At 46.6% G+C, this 27,358-nt stretch overlaps 1 protein-coding gene across 3 annotated transcripts in view; it reads left to right on the plus strand.

The window, feature by feature from the left end:
* Positions 1–286: 286 nt before the first annotated feature.
* PTPRG (protein tyrosine phosphatase receptor type G) overlaps positions 287–27,358 on the plus strand; it is a 715,161-nt gene continuing 688,089 nt past the window's right edge. The window contains exon 1 of one of the 3 annotated variants that reach the window (XM_081285863.1): positions 287–2,310. In XM_081285863.1, the coding sequence (XP_081141989.1) occupies positions 2,226–2,310 (85 nt within the window). In that variant the 5' untranslated portion in view covers positions 287–2,225. The remainder of the gene's footprint in view (positions 2,311–27,358) is intronic. The other 2 variants (XM_081285862.1, XM_081285864.1) reach the window with 2 other exon arrangements.

Here is a 27,358-nt window from a genome sequence, read left to right on the forward strand (position 1 = left end):
TTCAGGACTCCAACAAAACCAGGAAGGACCAAATTCCAAAGCAAACAAACTGGCCTCATTCCCCACCCTGCGCAGGGTGTTCACCCCGTTCTGCTAAAGATAGAGCTTGGGCCCTCCCCAGGAACTTCCTGGCTTTTATTAGTTTGTCATCCCAAACCTAACTTTTCAAAGGTTTTGCTTTGGAAGCGTGGGTGTGAAATTGCTTCCCTAATCACATCTTGTGGGAGGATCTCCGAACATCTGTATATTATTTGAAAACCGAGCATCCGGTTGGGACGTTTGGACGTGTGTGGGACCCTGCCGGGGTGGGATGAAACTGCAGGGGCACGTTAAAAACATGTCAACAGCGCTTTTAAACAGAGGCAGAAAAATTAGGCAAAAATTACAAATGGCTAATTATCTTGGCTCAATTACACATTTAATCAAAAGCCCGCCTCCCCCACTTTTAGTATTAGCGTAAGAAGGAAAATAGGGCGCTTAGAAGTCTAAGCGATAAAGATCTTCTCACCGAGAGCCAAGGGACAAAACTCATTACAGATAAGCCTAGTCCTCCCATTTCCCCCGGATGCCTCTCCCCATTGCTAAAGAAGCAGTGGCTCCCCGGGTAGCTGCAGGAAATCAGTCCTGCCCCGCGGCGCTGCTTTCACCCCGCCAGGGGTAAGAGGCGCACTTCCTGTGCCCTCCCCGCGGTCAGACTGGGGTGCACGAACCTGAGGAGCTGCGAGTTGGGAAAACTCCGCCACCTATTCTTAGTGGCTCCGGGAAAGGGGGTGTGGGACTTGGAAGGGCTAGATTTTGTAAGCCTGAGATCGATATCCATCCCCTCCCCCCTCTCCAGTTGTGGACTCGGCCAATGGAAGCTCGAAAAGGGGGGAAAAATTAAATATCAAGGCAACCCGAGTGCAAAGGCCGCTAGGCTTTGTTTCAAGGCGGGGGAATGCGCTGGGCTGGGGGCGCGAACAGGGGGCGCGGATGGTGCGCCCCACCGCGGCGCTGTCAAGGCAGTGAAGCCGAACAGGAAACCCTCTCGCCTTAGAACAGGCAGCTGGTTGCCTCTGTCTTTTCCCCAGACTCGGGCCAAGCCACCCCTAACCCCACCCCAAGTCCGGGATCAGCGAGATACGCGGACTAGGGAATCTAGCCAAACGCGCGGAGTGCGCAGCGTCTTTGAGACCTCGCACAAGCGGAATCTGGCAGGCACGTCAGCCCCTGAAGGCTGCCGCCCTCCTCTGTCTCCGAGATTGAGCCAGAGTCACCCCTAGCCACCAAAACTCTTCCCAGTAGAGCTCGCAGCTCCCAGGGTGCGCTTGCAAAGCTGAGCTGTGGGACCTTTGGAAGGCGGGAGCCAAGCGTGGCCGCTTTAAGAGCGCGGAGCGCGCGTTCCCGTCGCCTGCTGCCCCGGGCTGCGCGCCCCCGTCGTCACAGCGCGTCCCCGCCGCTGCGCGCCCCCTGCTCGCTCGCTCGCCCGCTCGCCGGCTTTAAAGTCTCTGCCAGGATCCATGCTCACATGTTACTTCCTGTATGGAGGCATGGCCAGTTTCCAGCCCCGCGCTCCCGATTCCTCCCCAGCCTGCGCCGGAGCCACAACTTTCAGGAGCATGGACTGAAGGCGCCCTCGCCCCAGCGCCCCTCTGAGATCCTTTGTGTTTTCCTGCGTTTCCTCCGGCCGTTTCTATTCTGGGGGGGCCCTTCGATCCCCCCGCCTCTGCCCTCCCCTTCCCCGATCGCAAACATGCCTCCTTCCTTCCCGGGGCCCTGGAAGGAGCTGCCTGCCTGAAGCCCGGAGACACCGCGCCGCGATCAGCCCGCCGCCGCCCGCCGGCTCTCCGGCTGCGCTGTGCTGCCGACTCAAGTTGGAGATCCTTGGCTGCTCGCCGTCGCCGCCCGCGGTCCCTGCCTGCCCCGGGCCCCGGGCATCGTCGCCGTCCGCCCACTCCTCGCCCTGCCCGCTCGGCTCGCTCCTGTTTGAACGGCAACCAGCCCTTCTCCGCCGAGAGGATCGTCCCCAGCGTGGCTTTGCATCCTCAGACACTTTTTGAGATTTTCCGGGGGGGCGCTCGGCGGCTTCCCGGATTCCAGGGGGACTCGCCGCTGAGCGTGGGGGGCCCGTGGAGCTGGCGAGCCGGGAAAGCGCCCAGGCTTAGCGGAGGCTCGCACGGAAGCAAGAACTTATTCAACAAGTTTACCCCCCCCTGCTTTCTTCTTTTCGATGTGCGTTTTCGGACATGCGGAGGTTACTGGAACCGTGTTGGTGGATTTTGTTCCTGAAAATCACCAGTTCCGTGCTCCATTATGTGGTGTGCTTCCCCGGTGAGTGCCGGCGGCCGAGGGGACGCAGCCCCGGCCCGCGCGCGCTGGGTATGCCGAGTTGTTGCCGAAGCGCGGAGCTTGGGCGCCAGTCCTAGAGACCCTGGAGAGGGTGGTGGGGGACCGGGCTCCTCGGGGAGGAAAAGGGGATCTGCTTCACTGGTTCTGGCGACGTTTGGCGGGGCTGGTGGTCTGAGAGGGTGAAAGCAGGTGCCAGCCCGGTAGGAGGATTGTAAACCAGGGGTCTGCTCCAGCTGTGGTTTGGGGTGTTGGGGGGGGGGAGGCTCGGGAAGCTGGAGTCTGGAGAAAAGGGGACTTGCTTTGCTGATCCGGCGCCAATCGGGAGGCTAGAGTTGTAGGACGGTTGGCGAGACTAAGGCCATGAGAAGGATGCTTCTGTAGGTTTTTTTTTTTTTTTTGGGGGGGGGTCCTGGGTGCTTCCCTCGCTCCAGCGGGGATTGAAAGAGCTCTTAAAGGGAGCTCGTTTTGCAGTTCTCCGACCCCTTGGAAGCGCTGGTGTTCGGGGATGGTAGCTGGAGGCTGGCCGCGTAGCATTAGGATATGGGGAACAGTCCACGTTCTGATTCCAGGGGCCGGGGGCGCCTCTCCTTACCCCAGCTTGGGTCTGGGGCGCGGGCTACGCCTCGGTGCTGGCGCGAGGCAGCTCTCTGGGCGTGGGGGCCTGGGCACAGTGGGAGGGCAGAGAGTAGGCTGTTCAGGGAGATCGGTTCTCTCCTGTCCCGCGACCCCCTTTCCTTGGCTGCTTTGCCTTGCCCGGCTGCCAGGGTCGGGGCGCAGGGGGCGGGTCGGCGTCTGGGTTGCCGTTCGCGCCAGGGAGGATTTTTTTCCCTGCCTCGCACGCCCTGCCTACCTTCATCTTTGCCCTTTTGCAGGCTGTCCGCGGCTGACAGACCCAGACCCGCTCCTTTCTGGCCAGGTTAAGACAGGAACAATATTGGCCACTGGTGACAATAATAAATCACTGCACGTAACGGTGTGCAGCTCGGCGACCCTCCACTTGCCCCAGCCGGCAGACACCCTCCCCGCTTCGGGAGGGCAGAGGCCAGCTGCCTTTCTCTCCCTTCTGGCTGGGCCCCCGTGCTGCATCCCCAAGCTCCCTCGAAGCTGTCCAGCTCCTTCCCTGGGGATGGAGGCCACGTCCTCTGCCCTAGCCTGGGGGAAAGAGTGGGGGAAAAGGAGGCGACTCTTCATTTCTCACTCCCCTAAGGACATAGAATCCCCCGTTTTTTCTGCCTTCTCATCCACCAGTTCTTGGGTACTTGGAGAAAAAAAAAAGAAAAAAGAGGCTTATGTCCCGATGTTTCTGCTTTCCCTGGCAACAGCCGCCTGTCCCCGGCAGTCAGAGCGCCAGGTTTTGGTGCAGCGGGTCCCGTAGCCCCATTGTGCGCCCCAGAGCAGGGCGCGGGCGTCCTGGTTGCCCTCGGGGACCCTCTCCAGAGGGACTGGCTGCGAGTGCATCCTTTGCAGGCTCCGGGGTGGCCTTGAGGGACAGAGAGGCAAAACACTGTCTTTTTTTCAGCACTCCCTTTTTTTTCTCTGTGCATCCTTCAGTCCCCGGAGCTGCACTGAGCACTTGCCACAGTCCAGAAACCCAGCCCTGAGGCTGAGAGAGGATGTATGTCCACAGTAACCTGGAGGCCTGGTATCTGCCCACCAAAGTCCTGCCTCCACGGGACTGGGGACCATGGGGCATCTCTCCTAAAAAAGAGCCACCCTTTCCCCCTTAAAGGCCACCAGTCAGTGTTTGTATTAGTCGTCTCCCCTTGCTAGGAGCTCCTTTGGCACCGACTTGGCGACTGAGTGGGTTCAGGTACACACAGGGGCTTTGTGAGGGCCACCCTTAAATAGGGGAAGGGGAAAGGCAGCGGAGGGCAGCCTTGAGAAACCAATTCCCAATGTCATTTCTGGCCTTCTTATTCGGTGATGGAGTTAATGTTCCCACCGTGATTTTCTTTTTTCTTTCTTTTCTTTTCTTTTCTTTTCTTTTCTTTTCTTTTCTTCTTTTCTTTTCTCCTTCCTTCCTTCCTTCCTTCCTTCCTTCCTTCCTTCCTTCCTTCCTTCCTTTCTCTCTCTCTCTCTCTCTCTCTCTCTCTCTCTCTCTCTCTCTCTGTCTCAGGAAGCTTGAAATCCAAAATGGGACTTGTCTGGGATGCTGCCTTAGTGGGGCTTGGACCACTTTCCTCTTATTTATTTATTTATTTATTTATTTATTTATTTATTTATTTATTTATTGTGCCCGTGATGCGAGATAAAGAGTCTTTATCCTTGTCCGGGAGCCGAGGGGTGTAGGAAGCGAAGGGGCGGTGGTGGGAGGCATGGTTTGGAAAAAGTGCAGCCAGAAGAGTGTGTCGCGGCTTTTAGAACCAGAGCCCTGAAAGACACCGGTTTTCGGTTTTCCGAGGGTGCCGCGACGCCGGTGGACCTCAGGGGGCGCCCCCGAGCCACTCATCGTGTTCCTGCCACCTCCACTGGTGGGCCTCCGCCACCTCCACGCAGCGGGGATGGGGCTCACCCGCCCAGGTTCGAGGCTGGGGGGCTGCGAGGCCCCTGGGCGCCAGGAGGGGGCCAGTGCTCTGCTCTGCAGCTCCTTGGACGTCCGAAATCGTGTGTGTGTGTGTGTGTGTGTGTGTGTGTGTGTGTGTGTGTGTGGTGCGGGGTGTCCAGAGTTCTCTGGAGGACTCCCATGATACCTTTGAAGCATTTCAGTGTTTGACCAGAGGGATAAAAATGCTTCTGGTATTGGATTAGGGTCTTCTTTTTGAGATCTTAACCCAAATCCAGTTCGGGATTCAGGGTCTCTGTAGTTGAAGAGGGCTTTGAAAACAGCCCCTGGCATAGGTCTTTCCCCAGGGGATCCGAATCAGCAAAGGGTGGCTTTTACTCTTTGAACAGCAGGGCAGGTGTGGAATCCGCCTCCCCTTTAGTGCTTCAAGTGATGGCTTTCAAAGCACAAAGCGGAAGGATTATCAAACCTGATATTGTGCATCTTGCATTCTTCTATATCTTTTTTCAAAAAAATTATTATAAAAAACATAAATACATAAGACTGTAATGGACCTCTATTATCTCTCACTGGGCTTCCACAATTGTCAACTCAGTCTGATTTCATCTATGCCCCCTTCGCACCCCACCCCACCCCGTCCAAATATTTTTTTCTTCTTCTTTTTGGTGATTATAATTATACACAACAGTGAGATTCTTGTTATATATTTGTACATGCACATAATATAACAGTTAATTTGGCTAATTTCATTCCCAAGTACCTCCCAGTTTCCTCTCTCTGGTCATGCTTCTTTGCTCTGCCTGTCTCCGCTCATTATTTTAAAGCAAATCCTACTTACAATTAATTTAAATATCTGGTACGGTATCTCCAGTCACAGGATGAAAAATCATGTTACCTGGAAGGGTTAACCTTTTATCTCTTTTGCATTCTCCAGCTATTCAGCACAAACTCTTTTTAAAAATAGATTTCTCTCTTGGCCCTCCGAGTGAAACTTCTTTTTCATTCCAGTGTTTTGTACCGTGATTCCTTTGCATCCAGGTGGCTGCGTTCGAAATACTTGGGATGGACAGGCTCAGCTGTATAGCCTGATATATCAGAATTGGGAGATCCATGATTGATGTCCTATGAATCTCAATTTCCCCTAAGCCATCTCTTCCTGCATTTGCATGTTTTTGCATGCTTTAGTCCTGATGGGTATCCCTCCTGGCCTTCTTAGTAGAAGGCAAAAGTAATATTCGAAAGTTGGCCATCTTACCCTCAGATACTGTGTGAGGGATCACACAGGGTCTCCCTATCCTCCATGTCAAATGTATCCATGGAAGACTATTTACTCAGTCTCTAAACTAGGTCTTTTTTTTTTGACAATGTTTATGAAATAAGTTTTTTGATATTCCCTCCTAGACAGTGTTCATGGGAGAGGGTTGATGAAGCAGGAACACTAATACAAATAGATGTTACAGGATCTTTTGAAATAGAGGGAGTAAGGGTCCCTGGAGGAAGAAAGGGTGTAGGAAAAGTTTGTTAGCATATGAAAGGTGCTGTCCCATGGTGAATCTGAGAACAGGTCCCTGTTTTCACTGGACACAAATTATGTTGTTTACATGAAGCTGTCCAGGAAATGCTGACAATTTAAAGCAACAACACAAAAAAACCTTCCAGATTTACTTTTCTTCTGAAAATCTCCTAAGATAAACATCATGTGTATGGGGTTATGATTGTGCACCAATTCCTTGCTGTTCACGTAATAATATCATTTTAAATGCCCTAATGTGATCATTATTACTTGTTATCTTTTCCTACCTCTCCTCTCCCATTTTTTTTGGGGGGGGCAACTTCTTACTCTAAAAAAGAGTCTAGGCATTGGAATTGATCTGATCTGGGTTAAGCATTGGTAGCTAGTAGGTTGTTTTTACAGTTAGCCTTTGACTGTGAAAGGTGGTGGTGGTTGCTTTTCTTTTTTTGGTAATACTATGGATTGAACCCAGGGATGCTTAACCACTGAGCCACATCCCCATCCCCCCCCTTTTTTTTAAATTTTGAGACAGGGTCTTGCTAAGTCACTGAGGTCTTGCTAAGTCACTTGCTAAGTCATCAAACTTGCAATCCTCCTGCCTTAGCCTCCCAAGCCTCTGGGATTATAGGCATGCACAACCACTCTGTGTGGTGGTGTTTTTTAATCTAATTTGCATCCAGTGTTTTACTAGCAGTATGTGGGGCTATGCATGTTGTTTCTAAGCAGGTTGAAGATTGTGAGTGTGTATTTGGAATCTGGAGATTAGAAGTTACGATTGACCCTTTATCCTGGGGGCACACTTTTCTAGAGGTCATATTATAATGAGGAAAATTGGGGACATTTGAAGTTCCCTCAACAGTATTTAATGCCCTTCAGTAAGTCCTTGGTACACCTTGGTTAGAGGTTGGCTGCTATCAGATGATGAGTGGGAATCCCTTGCTCTGTGTTCTTGGCTGCGCCTGTGTAGGGAATAAAATCTAATAATGTAGTGGAAGCCAAGAAAGAGGGTCCCAACTCTGAATTCTCCACCAGGGCTCAATCTGGGTCAAGCCAGCAGCCACTGCTGAGGTAGAGGGAGGGGCTCAGGCAAGTGAGAAATGTTCCGAGAGAGACTGTGAGACCTTCTCGTGGAATTTGGCAACTGTCACTGAATATGTCCCAGAACAATGTGGCCTGGGCACATATTAGGCCAAAGTTGTCTGTGCATGCTTTTGGCTTTTGGCAAATATTTGCAAAGGATTAAAAGATCAAGTACCTCTATTTCCCTGTCTGAGCAATGGGGGCAACCTTCTTGCCTGCAAAGAACCAGATAAGTGCAGGGACTATGAGAATGTTCTTTGCATTTAGGAAAAAAAGATGATTGGCTACTGACTTTGCTTTGACTTATTTTAATGCTGTTTATATTAAGTTGTAACAAACAAAACAGTAGTGACCCCAGGGCTGGGGGCTTGGCTCAATGGTAGAGTTGCTTAGCATGAGGCCCCCTGTTTGATCCCCAGCACACATACAGTCGTTCTAAAAATGATGTGTTTCACCACTCTGTGTTTACTTCCCCCTGTTTTTTTTTTTTTTTCCCTTACAATGCTCCTGTCTCAAATTTCCAGAGCCAAAGAATTGTTAATCTCTTAGAAGAATAAAAATCTGGAAGTAACTCCGGTGACTCTCACTTGGAGGGAAGTCCATGATGCCAGGAGTGTCTAGCAGGTGATTCACACTTGACCCCTATTCTGAGAGGGATGGCCAGCTCTGTAAGCAGTGGCTGTGCAGGATTGGTGGGTTTAGCTAGAGGATGCCATGGACAATGTCCCCCTTTAGGGACACCTGTAATTGGAGGGGCCATTTTACTTGGTGTACAAAATGTTTAGTGTTTCAGACAGAAGAAAAAAATCAACGGGATATGGCTTACTAGGTCTGTGCGGGCTCGTGGTTTTGATGGGCACTTGATATGACTAACATTTAAAAAACATTTTAACAAGTGTTCTTTAGACTGGGTAATAAGAGCGCATCAGGTTCTCTCTACACAGTGCTCTCTTTTGGAAGCTCGAATTGGGCGATGTTTCTGTTATCCTTGGGGTTGGTCCTGTGGGAGGCGATTCACACCAAGAATGAGAACTTTGGTATGTGTCGGCCAGTTTAGAAGAGTCTTGGCCAGCACAGAGCAAGAAGAAATCCTGTAGTAGTTTGGAACTTGTTAATGCTTTTAACTTTTTCTAAATCAGGTTCCCCTGGAGAGTTGTATGGATTATTAGAGGACTAAGAACTTGGGCCTTTGGAACCAGCTTGCTTCTGTCCTAACTAGCTCTGTCACCTTAGACAAGTTACCTAACATCTCTGTGCCTCTCTTTTTTGTTTTCCATTTTGTGAAATGAGATGGTGATCGGATCCTGACTCTTCAGATCATTATGCGACTTGAATGAAAATGCATGTTAAGGACTTATCATTTATAAGTATCATACTTATCATTACATGATAAATAGTGAGTCTCAATACATTCACCATTTTCATGTGTATGAAAGAGATTTGGATAGGAGTGTATGGAGAGAGGAGAACGGAGCCAAAGACCATGTAGGTATAAACACATTTTTTTTTTTTTATTTGTATAATGTACATATAATGGGGTTTTTCTTTTTTTTTTTTTAAGAGAGAGTGAGAGAGGAGAGAGAGAGAGAGAGAGAGAGAGAGAGAGAGAATTTTTAATATTTATTTTTTAGTTCTCGGCGGACACAATATCTTTGTTGGTATGTGGTGCTGAGGATCGAACCCGGGCTGCACGCATACCAGGCGAGCGGGCTACCGCTTGAGCCACATCCCCAGCCCTATAAGGGGGTTTTTATGCCTAGCCTTGCTACTGGGGTTGGGAAAGAAGGACTGGCTGGAGATCATCCCGGGTCAAATGAGTAAAACTGTTAAATTTTGAGGTTGAAGAGATGAGATCGTCTGTACCAGGTGTAAGGTACTGCCTCCTCCGCATTGCAAAGAGTGTCTCTGCCTTTTCTGTTTCCAATGGGAAAAATGCTTCCCGAAGGCTGAAAATGCTCCATGTGCGTCTCCCAGGTCCCCTGCAGGAAGAATGGCTTGGTGCTGGCTCCTCTTCTGCGGACCTGTGCTCTGTCGCTGGCATTCTGGGGTTTTAATTTGGCGCCACCGATGGTAAGCAAACAGTACTATTGACTGGCTGCTCTCGCTTTGCGCCTGGGTGACCCTGGAACAACACATAGTGTCCCTGTCTCCCTGTTTTCACAGATCCAGATCTGCCAAGGGGTCGAGAGGGAACCCCCAGGTCCAGGCGCGGCCCCTGTCCTCTGATCACTTTTATTTTTTTCTTTCAGACTGAAATCAGCCTGATGGTTTTCTGGCCAAACAACAAAATGTGATTTTTTAAACTACTCGGTTTAGCTATTTTTGGGGCGTAGCAAAGTGACACAGTTGGCTGCTGAAATCTAGCAACTGAAAAGGGAGGAATAAAAGCATAGTTCATGGAATATGTAACACTTCCATGGAAGAAAATAGGACAACTGGTCTTATTTTTGGGTCTGTGATACTATCTTTCTAACAAGGCAAGCGGGGAGTGGTTGTTGTATAATGTAGCGGGTTTGCTTTTGAGGAATTCATATCAGTTACTCTGTGAATCAAAGAGCTGAGTTCTCATGCTGCTGCCGCCTCCCGAATTCCTCGGCACACTTCAATCAGACAAACTCATTAATTTGGAATAATTTGGGTGGGTGGGGTGCAGCCAGAAGCCATTTACCAAGCAGAGTCTCGATGAGTAGGGGACATGCTGTTGATGTCAAGATTGTCTTTAAAACTTTTTCAAAATTCTTAGGAGGGTCTGTTATGTATTAATAGTCCTGTCCATTTAAAAAATAATACCTCACCTGTAATCCTAGCAGCTCAGGAGGCTGAGGCAGGAGGATCAAGAGTTCAAAGCAATTTAGGGAGGCCCTAAGTAACTCAGCGAGACCCTGTCTCTAAATAAAACATAAAAAGGACGGGGGTGTGGCTCAGTGGTTAAGCACCCCTGGGATCATTCCTCGGTACCAAAAATAAATAAATAGATAATAATACCCTTTTTTTCTGAAGTGTTGCCATTTGGGGACTGTGGAGGCTCAGGGCTGGTGGCTGTTCTTAGTGCTGGCACTGGGTGGCAACACTCCCTTCGGCAAGTGACCCAACGTCTCTTGGAAGTGGGATTGGGTGGTGCTGAGGGTCTGGGAATTCCAGGTATATATACCTTTTATTTAGAAACCATACCAAGTCCTCACACCCTGAGGCTGGACTTCTAGGTCCATTGTAGTGGTTGCCTTGGGCAAACACACCTCAGCTTTTTCATCTCTAAAATGGGTGCAGTGGTTATAATAGCCCATACTCACCGAGCATGTGCACAGTCTAGACCCTGTGCCTGGGTTTTTTATATGCCTTTAATTCTCCTTGGGAATTGAAACCATACCTATTGCCACTTTGGAATGAGCAAACTTGAGCAGGGGGAAGTTTTCACTCATCTGAGGTCACCTGGGCAGTGAGTGAGGGTGGCTATAGTAGGTTTCTCTAATCATCTCTCAGGATTATTTTGGCTTTCAGAGCAGTTGCTGTTTGAAGGCAGTTTGCAGTTTTTCCTAGTTGCACGGGAGAGACGATTAAAGGACCCAGCTTTACGCCTTATCCTATATTATTTTTCCTATGTAAGTCAGTCCCCTAAATGCTGGGTAGAATAAAGGTGTCTTCCTGTATTTGCTACAATTAAATAAGGAAGTAATGCAATTAGCATAGGATTTTATTTGGTTACATATAAAGGGACGACCTTTTAGCAAATTACTTCAGCTTCTGAATAAGCAGATAATAACTGTAGATAGAGTGAATTTGTTGGTGGTGAGGTTGTTTTTTTTTTTTGACTCCTCTTAAGAGTAATCGAAATTGATTTGATTTGTCGTTTGAGAACTACTGTTTGGGGGCATTGACTATAGTTACTTGGTGATAATGTGGTATTTTTATTATCCCGTATATCATCTGAGTGCGGGCTACAGGCTCTGAATCATGTGTGACTTCAGGCACAGGTCTGAGGGAGCTAGACATGAACTTGGCAAGAGATGGTTTGGATTTTGGATTTTTTCCTCTGGAGTTTTGTCAAAGTGGCTGGCTAGGCAGCTGTGGGAGCATGTGAAGGGTTTTGATTACTTTGGGGATGTTTTCTCCCTTAACTAAATAGCTTCTAAAATTCTTTTGGAATTTTAGAGAATATGGACCCTATGCTCAGTAGTTTGGCAGGGTTGTGGCCCTTTTGCAATGTGCAAGTCAGGTGCCTGGTGCTTATTGTGATTTGTGAGGTGCACTTCCTGTTCCTTTTTCCTGTGAGTTTGCTTCCTACAGAGCTAAGATCCCTTCCATTATTTTGCTAACCTTGTTACCTCCAGGAAAGCCAGGTGTTTTATAAATCCCAAAGGGAAGAGAATATTGCCTCCACTTTTGTTGATAGGTTGTACAGTTTCAAGAGGGTACCATTGAGCTGAGCAGGTGTTGCACTCTGGTAATCCCAGCAGCTCAGGAGCCCTGAGGATCTCAAGTTCAAGGTCAGCCTCAGCAATTTAATGAGCCCCTGAGCAACTTAGCAAGACCCTGTCTTAAAATGAAAACTAAAAAAGTGGGCTGGGAATGTGGCTCAGTGGTTAAGCGCCCCTGGGTTCAATGCGTGATGCAAAAAATGTTTTTTAAAAAGGGGAAAAACAAAATATCTCCAGGGAGTAGTAACAAGATGGTGGGCAGATTCTGGTTAATGGAATGCTGTAAGTTTCCCTACCCCCAGAAACTCATTTATTCAGCAGCTATTTATTGAGCACCTATGGGCCAGGAGTAGTGATAGAGTGGTAAACAAGAAGGACTTCATATCTGCTTTCGTAGGGCTGGGGATCTAGCTTAGTTTTTAGAGTGCTTGCCTAGCATACACAAGACCCTGGGTTCAATTCCTGGCCCCACAAAAAATAATAATAATAAACGGCGTCTACTTTTCGTATCTGCTTTCGTGGCATTTAATTACAGTAGTGAATAGCAAAGCCATTCCAGGGTATAATAGTAAGAGTTTGTAATCCAGGGACCTGACCCTGATTGGGGATCAGAGTTCTTGGTCTTTGAGGCTATAAATAAGCAGGAGGTGTTTATGTTGGTGACATGAATGAGCTAATGTGGGTGAAAAAGCACCAAGTCAACTGCAGAGGGTTAGTTGTGAAAAAGGAGAAGGTGGGTTGGAGTGGTGGTGCACACCTGTAATCCCAGTGGCCCGGGAGGCCGAGGCAGGTGGATTGTGAGTTCAAACCCAGCCTCAGCAAAAGTCAGGCACTAAGAAAGTCACTGAGACTCTGTCTCTAAATAAAACATAAAAAGGGCTGGGGTTGCGGCTCAGAGGTAAAATACCCTTGGGTTCAATCCTTGTTACTGAAAAATACATACATATGTACATACATACATACATAAAACGAAAGGAGTAGGTGACAGTGTGCCCTAAATGTCAGCAGAAGTGCAGATCAAAGGCATGACATCAGACAGAGATCAGGTTTACAAACTGATGCTGTTAGTAGGAGTTCAGGGACTCCAAGTTTGCCCAGGAAGGATACAACAAAAATGCTGCTGTCAAGACCTGGAGATGAGGCATCAAGTCCCATTAGCATGACCACTCCTGCCACTGAGGACTTATCGCCCACGATAACTTCCCATGATAACTCCTGCCACAGGGTTGGTATTCTTAAATGACTAATGGGGGTAAAGTGGACAGTGTTTTATTTTTTGGTGCCAGGGATTGAACCCAGAGGTGCTTATACACTGAGCCACATCCCCAGCCCTTTTTAAATATTTTATTTAGAGACAGAGTCTCGCTGAGTTGCTTAGGGCCTCGTTAACTTTCTGAGGCTGTCTTTGAACTCGCCATCCTCCTGCCTCGGCCTCCCCGAGCTGCTGGGATTACAGGTGCACCATTGAGCCTGGCAAGTGGACAGTATTCTAATTAGGTGTTCTAAAGTAACCAATGGGGGAAAATTGGACACTCATCTCGGTCAGGTGTCATAAGGTAATCAATGGGAGCAAACGGAGTAAGGTCTTCTATCAGGTCTCTACAGGGAAGAGAACGCCTCACAGCTCAGCATATGAAGTACCAATTTGCAGACATGGGGCCTTGAGTCTCTCCCTTGCTGGTCCCACTCTGCTATACCTTTTGGAGGGCTATTTCTACCTTTGCCTTCAACTGATCTGTACTTTGCTATTATTTCTGTGTGTCTTGCTCCGTTCTTTGTTCAGGACACCAAGGACCCGGATCCCGGCTGCACACCCCAAAGATAACAGCGCTGCTACAGAAGTCCAGCAGGAGTCAGACTGAGTTTCTTTACATTAAAACAAGATAATAATACTGATTCAGGAAACATGACTGCATGTATAATACCTCTCAGTAACACGGTCCCAGGATTGCTTTTTTTTTTTGTTGTTTTGTTTTTTAAATGAACATTCAACCTTATTTCTTCAAAACTCCAGATTAATAAAACCAGAGGTTTGTGCATGCCAATGAAGTTACGGGATGACTCTTAAAACTGACTTTAAAAATACCCGTTGCTGGGTGGGGTGGCATTTGCCTGCAATCCCAGCAACTCTGGAGGCTGAGGCAGGAGGATCACAAGTTCAAGGACAGCCTGTAGCAAGAGCCTGGCTCAAAAAAAAGGGGGGGGGGCTGGGGATATAGCTCAGGGGTTGAGCATTTGAGCATTCCTGGTTCCATCCCAATACTAAAATAAAACAACAACAACAACAAAATCTAATGGTTGGGGTGGTGAGGAAGGAATCTCTAAATTGAGAAATCAAGGCTAGTTCTGGATTTTTTTGGTTTCAATGTAGAAAAGAGAAGTGGAGAGGGGACAGTTATTTCGATGATCTGGATTTCGGTAGAGGGCATTTAGCCAACGGATGCTCTGTTTGGCCAGACTGGGTTTAAATAAAAGAGAGAAAAAAAATGGAGCCTTTCACATTCATGCCTTAGAGTGTCTTCCAAGAACCTCCCATGTGCCAGGTGCTGTTCTGTGCACTGGTAAGACAATGGTGACTAAAACAGATGGAACCTCCTGCCCTCGTGGGAGATTCCCATAAAAGGCTAGGTTACTTTGGAAAAATCGGGAGTTAGGCAGCCTCCTCGTTGGTTGGCAACGTCGCTAAGCCAGAATTAAATAGCCGCTGCCCCTTGGGATGGGGTGCGCACCTGGCCCGCAGCGGTTATTTACAACAGTAGCTGATCCCTGGAGGTGTTGGCTGCCCTTGGATAGGTGATTACTACCTGAGAGATAGTTTTTTTTTTTTTTTTTTAAATGCTTGTTCAGGGTTTATACTGCCTGGATTGGTTGCATGTATGTGCACAGGCACTAGTGTAAGCATACATGGATTGTTAACTGTCAATCAATGGTTTTTTTTTTTTTTTTGCTGTCATCTAGCCTATGAAGCTGAAACTCCACTGGGCTAGTTGGGTCCTTTTTTCTGGCTCTGCAAATGGCCTGCTGCCTGCATGTTTCACAGTCACATGTTGACATCTGTTGATGATCTAAATAACTGTTAGCTTGATCAATGAAAAGAAGTGATTCAAATACTCTCTCCTTTGATGGAAGAATTGGCTCTCTTGGGACTTTCTTGTTATCAAAGTATGCAAGATGGGGATGATGTGGGGTGTTTTAGTCAGGTTTTTGTTGCTGGGACCCAATGATCTGATGAGAACAATGTACAGGAGGAAAAGTTTACTTTGGTTCATGGTTTCAGAGGTTCGGTTCATGGTTGGCTGACTCTTTAACTCTGGGCCAAAGGTGAAAATCAGCTCAGGATGTGACAACAGGAAGCAGAAGAGCATGTAAACCTCAAAGGCACGCCCCCAGTGGCCTACCTCCTCCAGCCACACCTTACCTGCCTACAGTTTCTGCCCAGTTTATCCATGCCAGTGGATTAATCCACCGGTTAAGACTCAGAGCCTAATCATTTCAATTCTGAAAATTCTTGCATGAGTTTTTGGGGGACACTATATTTCTAAACCATGACATGGGCCAATAAAGGAGGCCAGTGATCAATATGGTCTAATTGGAATAGATCAGTATTGGAGATGCTGTATTAGTGGGTCCCTTGCCACTTAAATTTTTGCACCCCTAATTTTTGTAGACGGATTTCTAATAAGTGATAGAAGTGTCACATACTTTAAATTTTCCAACACAACCTATGAAAGCCTGTGGTTTGTATTGAGTAGAGTTGCCTGCTTTTGACTTGGACAGACAGAAAACTTGAGGGAATGGATTCCCCATCTTTGACTCCACGCCTGATTAGATGGTCGGTGAGGACAGGCCCACGTCCCTTCTCCCACCTGTTGTATCCTCAGTGTCCAGGTGGCAGTAGTCACATTTGAGGACTGACAGGATGAGTAGCATCATGCTCTCCAAAAGGACCACAGGACATTTTACAAGACACTGATATCATTGCATGTTGTTCCCAGACATCTCACATTTGTGTATCGTGTCCTTTTAGAGAGATGATGATGTCAGAGGTGGACGTCTTCCTTAAGAGAATTTGGAGGGTAGATGTTGTCTTTCAAAACGGAAAAGCTCAATTTGTACCTCCGTGGCTGGCCAGCAAGGTTGTCTGTTGCTGATGACAGGCTGTATTCTAGTTCAAGGTCAGGGTTGTGGGGCTGGATGGTTGCTGTGGTAGCAAACCTCACCCCCTCTTCTGGAATAACTTAGGCTACATTCTCTTCTTCTGGTGGTCATTGTGTCACAAACGGCCTTGGCTTTAGTGTTACCTAGAAGCAGCACTCTCATTTCTGCTTTGGTTGTTCTAGAAACAGGACGGTGAGGTATGTAGAGGGCAGCAGAGCCTGCTGCAGCTGACCGGGTGGCGGGAAGATGCATGTTCATCGGTTGCTTAGAGATAGCTCTGAGCAGGTCGGTCTAGGAGAAGGACACTACAAGTGACCATTTTTGCTTGGGTGACAAGTACTGACTGGCCTACCCACCTTGGCTAGTGCCCTCAGTTAGATACACCTTGGCCTGTGTGTCAGGCTGATTCCAAATGTGTTTGGGCAGAAACACATTTCTAGGAAATTGGCTAGTCTGTGCCTGGCCTATTTTATTCTTGATCCAGCTAGAATTTTTTTTTTTTTCCTTTTTCTTGCATGAGTGTAAAGATGTGAGTGGAGGGTGTGGACTATCCCTTGACAGTTTTAGGCATCAGTCCATCATTTTTCAATTGGTCAATTTTAGAAGAAACTGCTGAAATTATTTCGCGTGATAGGAGTTGGGTCAGTCTGGCATTAGAATTCTTTTTGAACTTTAAATTTTTTTTTTTTTTTAATTATAGACGGACACACTACCTTTATTTATTTATTTATTTATTTTTTCTATGGTGCTGAGGATGGAACCCAGTGCCTCACACTTACTAGGCAAGCGCTCCAACACTAAGCTACAACTGCAACTCTTAAACATTTTTAATGCTTTCTAGAAGAGTAACTTTTTAGCTGCTATTCCTTTTAATTTTTGAATTTTTCAGTTTCTTTGGTATTGGAGATTGAACCCAGGGGTATTTTACCATTGAGCCACATCTCCAGCCTTTTTTCTTTTTTTTTTTAAATTTTATTTTGAGACAGGGTCTCACTTAGTTGTTGAGACTGGCCTCTAACTTGTGATCCTCCTGCATCAGCCTCCTGAATCACTGGGATTACAGGTGTGTGCCACCGTGCCTGGCTGTACTTTATTAACTTTTGTCTAGTTACTCAGCCTATTTGGTTTCTTCATCTGTAAACTCATAATGTGAGTTTCAAACTCTTAGGCTCCTTGTGAAGATGAAATGAGATTTGTGGGCAAATCACCAGAAAAGCATTGGGGATACAGAACCTTATAAATTGTACCTGTTTTTATTAGCTGTTTTCAAGATATAGGCAACAAATATTTGCATAAACACACCCTTAATGAACGCTATGCAATACCACGAAGAGTCGAGGGGGCTGAAGCTCAGCGAGAGTGGGCAGCCCACAGATATTGAAGTAGCAGAACCAGGTTGGAACTGGCTCGCTGGATGCTGTCATGCTTCTTCTTTGTTAAGAGAGCTGATGGAAGATGAATTTAAGGCCCCCATGGCTACTCAGGAATTTTTTATTGACTGCAATTTAGCAGAGATGACTCTTGTGGGGCTCATTTCCCTTGCTGTAACAAAATACCTGAGATAGTCAACTTAAAAGAAGAAATGTTTATTTTGGCTCAGTCCATGCTGGTTTGGATCTGTGGCAAGGCATTCCATAATGGTGGGAGCAGAGAGTGCAGGAAGTGTGTTCACCTTTGAGTGTTTGAGAAGTCACTTCCTAAAGGTTGAACCACTTCCTCAAGGTCCAAAGATTCAGCTACCTCCTCAAGGTCCTACCGCAGGATGGTGATCAAACCTTTAACCCATGGGCCTTTGGAAGACACTTTAAATTCAAACTGTTAACAGCTGTTGAAGTTTAATCTACTCTGTATGCCCCATAGTTTGAAGAAATGGGTTTATAGGTATAGGTTTTTCTTCCTAATACTGTTGGAAGTATTACTGAAATTATCTGGATGCATATTCCTTGTTACATAGCTCTGTGATAAAAATGGGGCCCATCATATCCTCTGGGTGCATAGGAACAGTGCAAGTGAGCAGCGCATGTCTTCTTCTTATTCTTGCATTATTTTGCAAGTTTTCTACACAGGGTTAGAAGTTGGCATTTGAGCCCAGGATTCCCAGTCCCTTAGCCATGGCAGACATTGCTAATCGATCACAGAGTTTTCTGTGCTCTACTAAAGGCATATTAGCCTACCTTTGAAAATGCTGTTAACAAGGGGAACCACACCCAAAGTCTTTAACATCCTTGGAATTAGTCGTGCTGCTAAATGGGCAATTTTTAAAGTTCTCTGATCTATGAAGTTGGTTTTGTGTTTGACTCAATCATGTTTATTCAGGGTTAAAAAACAAATTCAATCTATCTCTTGATGGTGATTACATCATATTGTAATTGGTTAGATCTACTCGTGGAGTTTTAGGGGATCTAAAATTACTTGGTTATTTTTCTTTTCTTTAAAGCCCTGCAGTTTTGCATCAGATTATGGCACTCCAGGACTGTTTGTATTCCAATGCGACACTGTTCTGAATTCTTAGCTAGTTAAGTAAGTGTTAAGTATGGGGTTGGTGACAGCAGTTTTTAAAACTGTGACTGACTTAATGGGTCTGTTTCCTCTTGTTGTTTATACCTGGGTAAGTATCTTGTGTTTACTCTGAATAAGTTCATTGTTACCTTTAGGGTAGCTTGTTTCTCAAAATTTGAGTAGTCCTCTGATGAGTGTTATTTTTGTAAGGGAATTTGAGAGTTGGGATGAAAGACAAAAGGTATTTTTTTGTGAAACTGACATGAGACCCATTATTAATGAATGGGACAGACCAAATACTCAGATGGCACCAGGTTTGGTTTGGTTCCTGGATGTGCAGTTTTTCCTCCAAAATTTTCCTCTGATGGTAACATCTTGACCATTTACCAGGAAATGTCTGTGGAACTGCTGTGTCTACTTTGGTAGCTGCTAGCCTTCATGTGTCTATTACAAGTTTGAAATGTGAATTGTCTGATTTTCTTTGTGCTTTATGTATAAATACCCATCAGATTTCAAAGACACAGGAAAAAAGGTATGTAAAACATCCTATTAAAGTTTTATATTGATTGCCTATTGAAATGATAGTATTTTAGATATAACAGGTAGAAAAATACCATTAAAATTAATATCATCTGTTTCTTTGTACTGTTTCGTGGGACTACAATAAGGCTTAAAGTTTTAAATTAAAAGAAGCTTAAAATGGGGCTCGTATGCACAGCCCGTGTCATCCGGGTACACACCGTGTGTTTTTATCTGCGTGATCATCTGGAGTGCTCCCTTCTGCCTTACCTTATCTTACCTTGTGGGTGAGCGGGTTAGAACTACAGTCCTGTGTAACTCAGATGACCTCTTCTGCCATCCTTACCCCCTCAAAACTTAGAGCCAAGAGAAACTCTTGGCCTTCTGGAAGACACTGTGGCTAGCAAACATGGGAGTCTGGGTATCAGGACAGGGTGCTGGGTTATTTAGCTTTGTGTCCTTGTTTGTGAAGTGGGGTGATGGCCCTTGCTCCCTGAGGTTGTTTGAGTAATGCATTAAGTAAGGCTCTTAGGATTTAGATATGAGATGTCCCCCAAAAGTGCATGTGGGAGACAGTGCAGGAAAATTTAGAGGTGAAATGATTGGAGAGCCTTAACCTAATCAGTGCATTAATCCACTTGAGTGGATTAACTGGGTGGTAAGTCTAGGCAAGCAGGGTGTGGCTAGAGGAGGTGGGTCTTTGGGAAGGGTGTCTTTGGGGCTTATATTTTGTCCTTGTTGAGCAGAGTTCTCTCCCTTTGCTTCCTGATGGCCATGTCCTGAGCTGTTTTCCTCTGCCACACTCTTCCGCCATGATGTTCTGCCTCATCTTGGGCCCAGAGCAATGGAGTCAGCTGTCTATGGGCCGAGACCTCTGAGCCTGAGCCCCCAAATAAACTTCTCCTCTAAGATCATTCTTGGCAGGTCTTTTGGTCCTGGCAGTGAAAAGCTGACTAAAACCAAGGCCATAGAAGGTGCTGTAACAGGCACAGGGGCACTGCTACGCATAGAGAAAGCACTTGGAAATAATAGCCTTTATTGTCATTTTACCTGCTTTCGACTGAGCATTGAGCAGAGTTCCTGGCATTGATTTCTCCCTCTGGTTCCTGTTGATGATGTGTCATGGGTCTTGTGGGGGATTGCAAAGCACGCTGGCCTCTGCTGCCCAAGAAATCCAGAGGCAGCAGGACACCTTGAGCATTCTAATGGAGCGCTTGTTCCGCAGTGTGAAATGCAGAAGGGACCTTGGAGCTCTTCAGACATTGCACGTGGCCCACACAAGATCCTTGACAAAAGTGCCCCTGGGTAGCAGCCCTGATCCCTCCTGCCTGATGGAGGATACTTTGTAATCTTTTCTCATATCCCATCCCAGAGCCTGGCTTTTGCTTTCCTGGTTATTTTATTTTATCCAAGCCCAGGTTCCCATGTTTAGTGTCTTAAAGTCCAGAAGGATCTGAGCTCTGGACCCCACGTTATTTCCAGGGGTCCAGGCTTTATTCAATACAGCTATGGGTTTATTTGGTCAGTAGGATTGGGTGGTGGTCTCTGCATCCCAAACTCCCTTTAAGGATGTTTGTTTCCTTTCTCCAACATAAATGAGTGGTTCTTTCAAGTGCAGTAAATATTCTGTACTTTCCACTTTGCTATAGTCATCCCTTGGTATCTGTGGGGATCTGGTTCCAGGACTGCCCAAGGACATCCAAATTCAAAAATGCTCAAGTTCCTTAAACAAAATGGTATAATATTTGCATATAACCTCTGTGCATCTCCCGTATACTTTAAATCCTCTCTAGATTACTTCTGATGTTCAATAAAATGTAAATACTATGTAAATAATTGTTATACTGTATAATTGTTATACTTTATTGTTTAGGGAATGTGATAAGAGAAAAAGTTGGTGCATGTTAAAAGAGATGGAAATTTATTTATTTATAATTTTTTTTTCAGATTGATTTATTTCACTTAACATGATGTTCTCCAGTTCCATCCACTTACCAGCAAATGCCATAATTTCATTCTTTTTAATGGCTGAGTTATATCCATTGTGTATATGGACCACATTTCTTTACCCATTTATTTGTTAAGAGCACTTAGGTTGGTCCCATAGTTTAGCTATTGTGAATTGAGCTGCTATAAACTTTGATGTGGCCGCATCACTATAGTATGCTTATTTTAAGTCTTGGGTATATGCTGAGGAGTGGGATAACTGGGTCAAATGTGGTTCCATTCCAAGTTTTCTGAGGAATCTCCATATTGCTTTCCAAAGTGGTTGTACTATTTTGCAGTCCCACCAGCAATCTATGAGTGTATCTTTTCCCCCACATCCTCATTAGCATTTATTGTTACTTATATTCTTTTTTTAAAAAAAGGTTTATTTATTTCTGCTATCAAAAATTCTCAAATTATCAAAATTCTCAACAGAATTATGACAGTGTAATTTAACAATCCTAATTGGCTTCATTTTAAATTTTAAAATCAGGTAACACTTCATTCCATAAAACAGAATCAGTTTTCCTATGAGCCAAGCACGCATCAAAAAAAATTTGATGAGTTAACATCAGATTATTTATTTTGCTTACACTAAATAAGGACAAGGGGGGGGGCTGGGGATGTGGCTCAAGCGGTAGCGCACTTGCCTGGCATGCGTGCGGCCCGGGTTTGATCCTCAGCACCACATACCAACAAAGATGTTGTGTCCGCCGAGAACTAAAAAATAAATATTAAAAATTCTCTCTCTCCTCTCTCACTCTCTCTTAAAAAGAAAATAAATAAGGACAAGGGAACTTCACTATTTCACCGGTTGAGAATGGCTGTTCTCCTTCCAATCCAGATTTCTCTTGGAGGACCAGGTGTGTCAGCTTGGTTTGATTGACTCCATGTTGTCCCCCCACCCCCTTCGGAATATTGTCTCTGTTGAAAAACTGGCTTCACAAAGAAGGTGGCAGCAGGAAATTTTCAGAATCCAAAGCTTAAGAATAAGTCTTGGGCAGTGTGGGGTTATTTTCTGTCTCTGGGAGGGATCATCCGGGATAGAGGCAAAGTCCCCAGCCACCCATCCAGGAGATGTCACTCTCAGTAGCTTCTGGTGTCCTGACCTTCGCTCGCCCAGGATGACGGTGGGTAAGGAGCAGCAGGTCACTGGGGCCCCATGACTCTCTGGGAGACAGAGCTCTCCCTGGGCAGCCCCCAGGGCTGAGGGTCAACGGCCAGGGGAGAATCATGTCAATGGCTCCCCACCTGTGGTCCCTGAGGTCCTGGGGCAGGGATGCAGGAGGCAGCTAGTGCCATAAGACGGGACATCCCCAGCCAGGCTGGGCGCCTGGCTAAGCGAGGAGAAAGTCGGTGTTCTTCCTCAGGGCCTGGCCCCTGTGCTTGGTCTCACTTCCTCCTGGAAGGGGAGGAAGTGACACCCAGGGGAAGGCCGGGAAGTGAGGCCACCACCGTCACATTCAAGTTCAGGGTGCGACAGCTCAGCTTCCCTTCATGGGCCACATCCCTTCTGAGAGTCACGCCCTGCCCTTTATAGGTACAAGGACCCAGAAGTTCCAGGGACACGTCCATGTTTAGGCCCTCGGATCCGGAAGTGCCTCAAGTGTCTATATTTGGCCCCCCCATCCGGAAGTTCCTCAGACATCCATGTTTAGGCCCCCGGATCCGGATCCAGAAGTTTCAAAGGTTCACGTCCATGTTTAGGCCCCCGGATCCAGAAGTTCCTTGGTCGCTCATCCATGTTTAGGCTGTAGCATCCAGAAGTGCCTCAGGTACACATCCATGTTTAGGCTCTAGGATCTGGAAGTTCCTCAGGTGCACATCCATGTTTAAGCCCCCAGGTCCGGAAGTTCCTCAGCATCCATGTTTAGGCTCCAGGATCCAGAAGTGTCTCAGGCGTCCATGTTTAGGCCCCATGATCTAGAATGCCTCAGGCGTCCATGTTTAGGCCCCCCGGATCCGGAAGTTCCTGAGACACACATCCATATTTAGGCCCCCAGATCTGGAAGTTCCTCAGGCGCACATCCATGTTTAGGCCCCGGGATCCGGAAGTTCTTCAGGTGCACGTCCATGTTTAGGCCCCCGGATCCGGAAGTTCTTCAGGTGCATGTCCATTTTTAGGCCCCCAGATCTGAAAGTTTCTCAGGTGCATGTCCATCTTTGGGCCCTCGGATCCGGAAGTGCCTTAGGCTTCCATGTTTAGGCCGCAGCATCCAGAACTTCCTCAGGCGCACGTCCATGTTTAAGTCACCGGGTCCGGAAGTTCCTCAGCATCCATGTTTAGGCTCTAGGATCCGGAAGTGCCTCAGGCGTCCATGTTTAGGCCCCAGGATCCCTAATATTTTTGATTCTTAGTTGCAAAACCCATGGGTAAGGCACTGGTAAGTAAGGAACCCATGGACATAGAAGGCCAACAGAACTGACAGAAAGCTCTGTTAGATTTGCCCAGAAGCTCTGTAGCATGGGATCCTGTTGTGTTATTGTGCCAAGAATGTGGTCCAGGGTGGCCTGTGCTGGGGAGGGAAGCCAAGGGACAGCTGGGAAAAAGGCCATCCCTCTTTAATTGTTTTCCAGGTTCCCACTGGGAATACTTCCTTTGCAGGGAGATTGGCCCAGTGGATACCTACTCCTTTGTTTGGTGCAGGTGATAAGAATCTGGGTTTCACTTGGAAGTTCTTTTACAAGGAATAAACAAGGATGCTCAAGTCTTCCAGTGAGGGTGGCTGGGGGTGTGGGAGGAGGCTGCCTTGGAAACCCAGGAGAGGGCTCTCTTAGCAGCTGTGCTGCCCACGTGGGAGGGGGGAAGAGAAGGAGTTCTCTGAGGACTTCCTCACACTCTGCAGCTCAGCCAGACTTCAGAGTGACTCTTAAAGGAGACTGGTTCCCCTGTTGGGTAGGTGGCAAACCCCTTTGTGGAGAGGGCTGTGGTGGCCTGTATCTTCCCCAGTGACAACTGCTTTCTTCCCTGTCCCTTCACTGTCGTATTTTCCACTGTAAGCCCTGAGCCATCTCCCTTCCATCCAGCTTGTAGGGTCAGGGAAGAAGTCTTGAAATTCTGCTGCTACTCCTTGCACAGTGTTGTCATAATGCAGCTAAGGGAAACCACCATGTATTGAGCACCTACTGTGAGCGTGAACCAGTAAAATAGAATGGCCTCCTTTTAGGTCAGGATACATACACCTTATCTGTTCATCCTTGCATTTACGAAAGTTTCTTAACTAAAAGCGCTGGCTTCATAGCTTGCCATCTTTCAGACACCATGGTGCTTCTATTCGTACATAGATAACGGTCTACACATCCTTTGTGAATTGCACTTACCGTTTTAAGCTCTGAGTACTTTGCTGGGGGCTGAGTTCTGAAAAGAGGAAAGAACCGAAGGCTAACTTGGACAGATGTTTTAATTCGGTGGCACTTGGCCACCATAGGGATCCATAGGGTAGGGTTACGTCATTGAATATGCTTTAGGGGTGATGAAATGCTCGAATGCATTTGAAATTTAGTAAATGACATATATGTTAATAAGAGTTAAGAGAAAAAAAATAAATCTTGCTGGGTTTTTGGTTCCTTTGTTTTCTTGTACCAGTGATTGAACCCAGGGGTGCTTAACCACTGAGCCACATCCCCTGCTCTTTCTATTTTTCATTTTGAAATAAGGTTTCACTAAGTTGCTTAAGTCCTGGCTAAGTTGCTTAGGACCTTGCTAAGTGACTGAGGCTGGCTTTGAACTTGTGATCCTCCTGCTTCAGCTTCCCAAGTCACTGGGATTACAGGCATGTGCCACCCCACCCCCCTGCCCCCAGCCCAGGTGTGTTTGATTCCTGTGTTCAAGAATTAGGTAAAAGGACTTAAAGCTAATTATTTTCTTCTGGCTGCAGAAACCCTTCCAGAGCTCTTAACGCTTTGCCTTGGGTAGCAGATATAATGACACCCTTTGTCTGCAGAGGGCATGTTAGTAAAAGGTATTGTGTGTTTTGGACTGGTTTCTGGAGGCTTCCAAGTAGATATAAAGAAGTCATGTCTTTTGATGGAGAGAAAATATTTGTGTTTCCTTCATTGCCATCTGAGTCAGGGAACACGGCAAACACATGTTCTTGGCCCTCTGACTTTTCTGTTTCTGGGGCTTGCTCCAATCAGGGGCTTTTGCTGATGATACCATGTATCTATAACCAAGGAGGCAACCGTGTAGCCAGGAATCAATTTTGAACTTCTGCTGGCAGTGGATACTTCTGAAGGCTGAATAGGTGGACACTGTTTGAATAATGAATCCCACCTCGGGATGCCAGCAGTTCCTTCTAGCCTGCAGGAGCTCTGTGTTGCAAACCCACACATCAATTCCAAGTTGCCAAGGTTGGTTTGTTTCTTTCTTTCTCGCCACACCTGTTAATTAGTTGCAGACTCTAGTTAATCGGACTGCAAGTGTGAAAGCCCAGGGGTAACTGGGAAGGTCAGACAGGTTGTCTTTCTGCACACACAGTGGAAGCCCTTGTTTTAATAGAAAGGTTTGGTGGGGGCTCCCCCCTCCCCCTGAGTTCCCTAATGCTGTGTGTGATTCACGTCTGAGTGCATCATACTGGCTGTGTGGCATTTGTGTCCTGTGATGTTGGGTTTGTGCATACTGATTTAAGAATGTGACAGCGGAATGGGGCGGGGCAGGGGTGGTGGCTCAATGATAGAGCGCTCCCCTGCACGTTTGAGGCTCTAGATTTGATCCTGAGCACCACATAAAAATAAGTAAATAAAATAAAGGTGTTGTGTCCATCTTCAACTGAAAAAAGGAAATAAAAAAGAACGTGAGCTGGGGTATCCAGAGGCCAAGGAGGGCAAGAAAGAGATGTGAAAAGCCGGGTTGTTTCTTTACCTTGGCAGCTGCCGCACCTTTATTTTTATTTTGGCTGGGAGTGTGGAATACATAATGCTTATTTACATGTGTTTGAGTGCAGTTTGAGGATCCCTGATCTGAAATGCACACCACTGGCATCCGATCAGATGTCAGATCACCCCCCCCCCATTTTAGAATATTTGCATATTCATGATGAGGTAGCTTGGCGATGGGATCCAAGTCCCAGCATGAAATTCACAGATGTCTCATGCACTGTACACACAGAGCCTGGAGGTAATTTTTATATGCTATTTTCAGTGCACCTGCATTTTGACTGCGGCCCCTGGCATGCACTCAGGTGTGCACTGTCCACGGGCCACATTGACGGGCCAAAATTTTCACATTTTGAAGCATTTTGAATTTGGGATTTTTTCTACCTGTATATAAGAGATGAAAATTATAAGGGTAGTAACTAAGTGTGACCAAAATCTTTATAGAGTTTTTTTTTTACACATACATATATATTAGTTGTATATGGACACAATACCTTTATTTTATTTATTTATTTTTACCTGGTGCTGAGGATCCAATCCAGTGCCTCACACGTGCCAGGCAAGTGCTCTACCACTAAGCCTCAGCCCCAGCCCTTGAAGAGTTTTTAATATATTGTTTCTCAGAAGCTGCTTCTCTGTGAGTAATGGGGCGAGTCTAGGGGCTAAGAAGTAGCATAATTTGAACTGAGGACACCTTGCCTATTTTGACAAGAGTGGGGTTAGTGTTGAATTTTGCTGTGGATGATTTTTTTCAGGGTGGGGGGGGGAGCAGGTACCGGTAATTGAACCCAGGGGCACTTAACCACTGAGCCACATCCCCAGCCTCCTTTGTTTTCTTTCTTTCTTTTCTTTTTTTAATAATTTTGAGGCAAGATCTTGCTAAGTGCTTTAAGGCTTCGCTAAGTTATTGAGGCTGTCTCGAACTTGTGATTCTCCTGGCTGCCTTAGGCTTTTCTGTTTGGATGCTGGGAAGGGGGGCAGAGGATGACCAGACCCACTCTTGGTTGAAGCAGGTGACTTTGGGACACTTCTCTTTCTGGTCTGTACTGACAGAAATGAAGGTTTGAGCAGTCTGATGGGACAGGCTGGTTTTTTGACTGAGGTGACTCTTGCACATGATTCCAAGGAAGGAATCAGTCCAAGTCAAGTCTTAGTGGGAACTTCATGAGTTAGCACTTTGCCTGGGGTGATGGGTATGTGCATATTGAGAATGTGTGCAAATTGAGAACTAAGATACAGGTCCCTAAAACAGCTTGGGTAGCTGAAGATCATAAAGTGCTGAGATACTGATTCAGATCTGAAAGTATTCAGGAGCCACAGAGAATTGAGCTCCTATACCTCCCTGAGAGGAGGAGGTTTTGTGAACTTTTGAAGGAAATTTCACATGTGTGCACGAAGTAGGGCAACTAGTAAAGGGAACAGTGGCTCAGCTCACAGAGTTGGCCAGTGTGTGAATGCTCTTCCTCCTAGGGCAAAGTCAGA

This window comes from Spermophilus citellus, assembly GCF_964194105.1.
Source record: "Spermophilus citellus genome assembly, chromosome: 3".
In the NCBI taxonomy this organism is placed as follows: Eukaryota; Metazoa; Chordata; class Mammalia; order Rodentia; family Sciuridae; genus Spermophilus; species Spermophilus citellus.